The sequence below is a fragment of the Oncorhynchus mykiss genome, chromosome 19 (assembly GCF_057628025.1).
Source record: "Oncorhynchus mykiss isolate SJ-2025 chromosome 19, ASM5762802v1, whole genome shotgun sequence".
NCBI classification, from domain to species: Eukaryota; Metazoa; Chordata; class Actinopteri; order Salmoniformes; family Salmonidae; genus Oncorhynchus; species Oncorhynchus mykiss.
This window is the reverse complement of record NC_143040.1, coordinates 25,239,402-25,244,989: the sequence shown is the minus strand read 5'-3', so window position 1 is coordinate 25,244,989 and position 5,588 is coordinate 25,239,402. Positions and strand designations below refer to the sequence as shown.

The following is a 5,588-nucleotide window of genomic DNA, read 5'->3' as shown; positions in this document are numbered from 1 at the left end:
TGATAGAGTGATAGTGTTTTGTCAACATGAAAGAGAGGAGGCTGGCATTGGAGTTTCTCTACAAGTTGGGTGAGTCGACATGTTTTTCTACTTGCACCAATGCCCACACACAAGTCAGAACCATGGGCAGCCACATCATATTTAGCTTACGTTGATTGTACTAAATTGTTTTTGGTATTAGACTAAGCATAGGTGATTTGATGTTGAATTTGAAATGTTGCTGGAATAGTGGAGGCAGCTCCTGTTGTTTTCTTTGCGACTTGTGGTAACTCTTTGTGGTTCTAAATCAATAGTTGTTTAGTGGTCCGAAAATGTCAAACATTTACTGGCTTGACCACGCTGTAGGTCCTGTAACGGTCTGTTACTGTACATGCAATATGCTTTGTGGATTGCACTGGACAGAGGTTGCTATCAGTTGTTTTTATAAAACAAAAAAGGTATGGTTGAATTTATTCTGCCACTGTCTTCTTATTGTCTGTGCCTTTAGACACACACACATATATATATATATATTCATATGCCTTGCGAAAGTGATATATATATATATATATCACTTTCGCAAGGCATATGAATTAACAGGTTACAGAGCAAACAACACAATTACCACAACACAGGTTGTAATTTGGCTTCTTTTGGAGGGAGAGGGGGGTTACCCAAGCACTGCTACTGCTCTATAGCAGGGTTTCCCAAACGTGCACGTTTTGGGGTTTTGCCCTCGCGCTACAAAGCGGATTCAAATAACCAACTCATCATCAAGCTTTGATTATTTGAATCAGCTGTGATGTTCTATGGCAAAAAAACTACGTGCACCCAGGGGGGACCCCAAGAGGTTTAGGAAACCCTGCTCTATGGGGAGGCCGTAACCGGCCTCACACTCCAGTACAGTAGGTGGCGGTGTGTGTACCTTTCAGAAGAAGTAGTAAACGGAAGTGACCAATAATCATTTCCAAGTTAGCGTTTTTATTGTTGTTTTTCAGACATTTATTAATACCATGGGTTCATTTAATTGCAAAGCATCACATACTTGTCCCAGGTAATCTTTAATTCGCGTTGGTGACCGGACTTGGTTGATAGCCAGCTAGCTTTAACTAGATAACGTCTAGCTGCGAACAATGGCTAACTGTATGGTTCTTCACACGCAAATAGCCTCCATCATGGAGGTGCTAGCGAATGCAGCAGTGACAGAGGTCTGTAAACTCGTAGACGATGACTATGCAGTGTTTCGTTTGGAAATAACTCAAAGCCAGAAAGAAAACAGGACATTGCGGAGGAAACTACAACTACTGGAACTGAAGGTGGCACGGGAGCGCGCAGAGACAACGCAAGATCGCATCATCGCCAGTCGTCCCAGTAGTGTCAAGATCCTCGACAGATACAGAGAAATGACAAGAGGTACATTTTGCAGGAGGCCTGTCGCCCGGTTCCTCTCTGTGCTTGTGCCTTTAGATGTATTACATTCTTATGGTTAAAAGGAAAAGATTCACCACTATACATTATTTGGGGTGTTTAACCACTAGACCTACATAATTATGAGTGATATGGTGTTAAAGAAATAATTATGCACTATAGCGGTATTTTAATGTTCGTGCCAGATAGTTACACTGACGCCATCAGTTGATTGAGCGTGCTGTCTGATCTAAAAATTAATGGAGTCATGTTTTGTAGCAATTATTGTGGCACAATTTGTGTTTCGCTAATTGCACGATCACGAATAGATATGGTTGTCCCTGTTCAATAGAGCCATTGCAGGGCTTGAAATTCAGGTAAATTTTCTAGTACCATGTGAAAACTACTGGCCCAAATGAAAAAAATTACTGTTCCGAGCCAAGATTATAGGAAGGCAAGTTGAACATGCAGAATTTCAGTCATGGGTCGCTTCATTTGCAGCCTGCGCAAGTACCTTGTAGCCAACCATACCATCTGATATTTACACCGATTGTTTGGAAAAAGCTTCCTGCTGTTACTTTGTATATTGTCATGGCAGACCCTCGTTGTAAAAATGAAATAAATCAAACAGCACTGGAAACCTAGGATCCCGCTCTTTTCAATAATTGTTTTTACCGGAGATTACAATCGGCTGAATGAGGAGTTGTGGCTTTGCCACCCACCAATTGATATTCCGATGATACATTTGTATTTTTTATTTAACCAGGTAGGCCAGTTGAGAACAAGTTCTCATTTACAACTGCGACCTGGCCAAGATAAAGCAAAGCAGTGCGACAAGAACAACAAATAAACGACATAGCTCATTTGTAGTATGACCTAAGATAAAGACGCGCGACCACGAGGTTCTAGCTCCAGCCTGTTTATTAACCTAACCCTTGCATGTCCTACATAGGTACGGATGCCCCCAAGGGACATCCTACTACATCTTCCCCTCTCCCATGAACAAGAACTCAACATGCATAACCACTGAAGCATAACTGAAATGCAATTTGGAAACCAGTATTATTCTCTAACATGCTACTTCCCATCCTGAAACAGTATGAAAGCATTAAATCACACAGTATGAACATTAACTTAGGTACAGTCTCTTTTTGCTGGGTATGTTCCCCAGCAGTATGTTTTCTCTTCACGTAACAGTCTTTCAGCCACTCTGGTGGCTTCACATCCCATTTTGGACCCGCTTGTGGCTCTGTGAGCATTCTCTCTCCTTCACCCTCTTTTTGTGCATTTTCTGTGGCCTCGGTCTGTGTGGCTGGTAGATCTGGAAGAGCTCTGAGGTGTGTTTTGTTCCTTCGTACCTCTTCTGAGCCTGTGTCCACCACATAGGCGCGTGGGGCATCTGCTTTCCTCAGCACTATTGCTGGTGTCTTAGAGTTTGTAATCCACATGCGTTGACCTTCCGTCAGCTCTGGCCTCTCCTTAGCACGGTGTCTCCGATTAAAGTCTCCAGTTTGCGTTTGTTTCAGAAGTTTGTCCCTCTCAGCGAAGGCCTTTCTGTTAGGCCATCTGGGTTTGAGCTGAGCCGGCGAGACAGGCAATGGGGAACGCAGCCTCCTGCAAATCAGGAGCTCGGCAGGCGACGGCCCATGATGCAGTGGTGTAACTCTGTAAGCTAACAGAGCCCTGTATGGATCCTTGTTCTTTTTCAGCAGTCCCTTGACTGTTTTCACAGCTCTCTCTGCCTCACCATTACTCTGTGCATGGTAGGGGCTACTGGTCACATGTGTGAAGTCATATTCTGCGGAAAAAGCAGAAAAGGAGCTCGCAGAGAACTGGGGAGCGTTCTCTGTAACCAGGACCTCAGCGACCCCTTGCCTGGAAAAAATGGACTTTAATCCATTGATAACACCAGCTGATGTGGTTATGGGTGTCTTTGCTATTTCAATGTATCTTGAGTAGTAATCTACCACTAGCAGATAAGTGTCATTTTTCCAATAGAACATATCCGCCCCTACCTTTTGCCATGGCCGTTTTGGCAGCTCCGTTGCCATCATTGGTTCCGGATGACAAGGTTGACATTTTGTACAGACCTCACACTGGGCCACTAGCTTGGCAATCAGTACTCAGACCAAGCCACCACACTGACTGTTAAGCCCTCAGTCTGCATTTGGTTATCCCCATGTGTCCATCATGCACTCTGTCTAGCATTTCTGGTTGTAGAGTCTCTGGGATAACTATCCGTAGTCTTTTCATGAGAAGGTCTCCATTACAGTGGAAGTCACTTTGGTGCACCCAATAGGGCTTCAGCAGCTGAGGCAGTTCCTCCTGCCTGGGCCATCCCTTTTTGCACTGCTGAACTATCTGTTGGCAGATGTGGTCTCGTTGTTGCTCCTCTGCAATCTGCTGCAGTTTGGTCTGAGATGCAGGTAGACTGTCCCTTATTGCATTAATGGACACCTGTACCTCACCCTCTAGACATTGCTCCTCCTCTGATAATGGATGTTTAATTGGGGCCCTGGAGAGTGCATCTGCTGTGATCAGTGCCTTCCCTGGCACATACACCATCTTGTAGGTGAACCTCAGTAATCTGAGGCGGAAGCGCAGAACTCTGGGAGGCAAGTCGTCCAGTGCTTTTGTCCCTAACAGAGCTAACAGTGGTTTGTGGTCAGTCTCTGCTGTAAACTGCAGGCCAATAAGGTATTGGCTGAGCCTTTCACATGCCCATGTGATAGCCAACGCCTCCTTCTCCACTTGAGCATATCTTTGCTCTGTGTCGGATAAGCTTCGGGAGATGTATGCTATTGGACGCCACTCCATGTTGTCCTGCATCTGTGTGAGGACCGCCCCTAGCCCAAAGGACGATGCATCTGCTGATACTTTTGTCTTAGAGTGGGGATGATACTGGGCCAGCACTCTCTGTGAGGCCAGATCTCCTTTGATTTTGTCAAACGCTACCTGTTTCATGTGACCCCGTGACCAGTCATTCTCTTTGGCTAGTAAGTCTCTCAGAGGTTTGGTTGTATCTGAGAACTGTGGGAGGAACTTACCCACATATGTGGCCATGCCTAAGAAGGTCCTGACTCCAGCCACATTCTGGGGTCTGGGCATATCTGTGATGGCGCTGATCTTCTCTGGGTCCGGCTCTATTCCAGCTGCACTGATTTTGTGTCCCAAGAACAAGACTTCTGATTGTGCAAAAGTGCATTTTTCATTGAGTGTCAGGCCAGTCTCCTGGAGTCGGGTCAGAACTGCTGTAAGCCTTACATCATGTTCTGCTCTGTCCCTTCCGCACACGAGCACATCGTCCGCGTGGACTATGACGCCACTCAGCCCCTCCAACAGCTGGGACATGCGTCTTTGGAAATGCTCAGGACCGGAAGCGATTCCAAATGGCAAAACGTTAAAACAGTACCGGCCAAACGGTGTTATAAACGTTGTGAGCGCCCTACTCTCTGATGACAGCGGTATCTGCCAGAAACCTGAGCGGGCATCCAGCTTTGTGAAGACTTGTGAGCCATCTAACTGAGCCAGTGACTGCTCCACTGATGGTAAGATGTGTCTCTCTCTGCAGAGTGCCTCATTCAATTTAGTCATGTCCACACAGATCCTTATTTCCCCATTGGCTTTTGGGACCACCACCATCCCTGCACACCAGTCTGTGGGACTCTCTATTTTAGACACCGCCCCAATGTCTTCCATCCTCCCCAACTCTTCCTTTACTCTGGCCAATAAAGGGATAGGCACCCGGCGGGGGGGTGGTAAGGGCATAGGGGACAGCATCCTCTTTCAGGCGGATTTTGTAGTCACCTTCTATCCTTCCTAGACCAGAAAACACTTTTGTGAATTTCTTTTTGAAAACCTCACCTGGGTCCTCCAGTTCGCTCACTTTCTCAATGAGTTGCAATGCTTCAATTGCTGGCAGCCCCAGCAATGGTCTGGCTAGAGAGTCAATGACGAAGACAGGCTGGATGGCACTTTTGTCTTTACTCTCCAGTTTGATCACCAAGTGCCCTACCACTGGTAAAATGTCATTACTGGGCCCATACAGTTTTTTGTTTGTAGAGAGCAAAGGGCCATCTCTGCTATAGCTATACAGCCTAGTTGGGATAGCTGTCACTGCTGCCCCAGTGTCTAGTTTAAATGACACAACCTCCCCATTGAGTTTGTCTGAATGCCAGCCAGTATTGTTTCCCTTTACTTCT

At 46.0% G+C, this 5,588-nt stretch overlaps 1 protein-coding gene across 2 annotated transcripts in view; it reads left to right on the top strand.

Annotated features, from left to right (window-relative positions):
• The first annotated feature begins 902 nt into the window (after positions 1 to 902).
• Positions 903 to 5,588, top strand: part of LOC110498541 (uncharacterized) — a 34,627-nt gene continuing 29,941 nt past the window's right edge. Inside the window, exon 1 of one of the 2 annotated variants that reach the window (XM_021575210.3) lies at positions 903 to 1,392. In XM_021575210.3, the coding sequence (XP_021430885.3) occupies positions 1,113 to 1,392 (280 nt within the window). In that variant the 5' untranslated portion in view covers positions 903 to 1,112. The remainder of the gene's footprint in view (positions 1,393 to 5,588) is intronic. The other variant, XM_090210593.1, reaches the window with a different exon arrangement.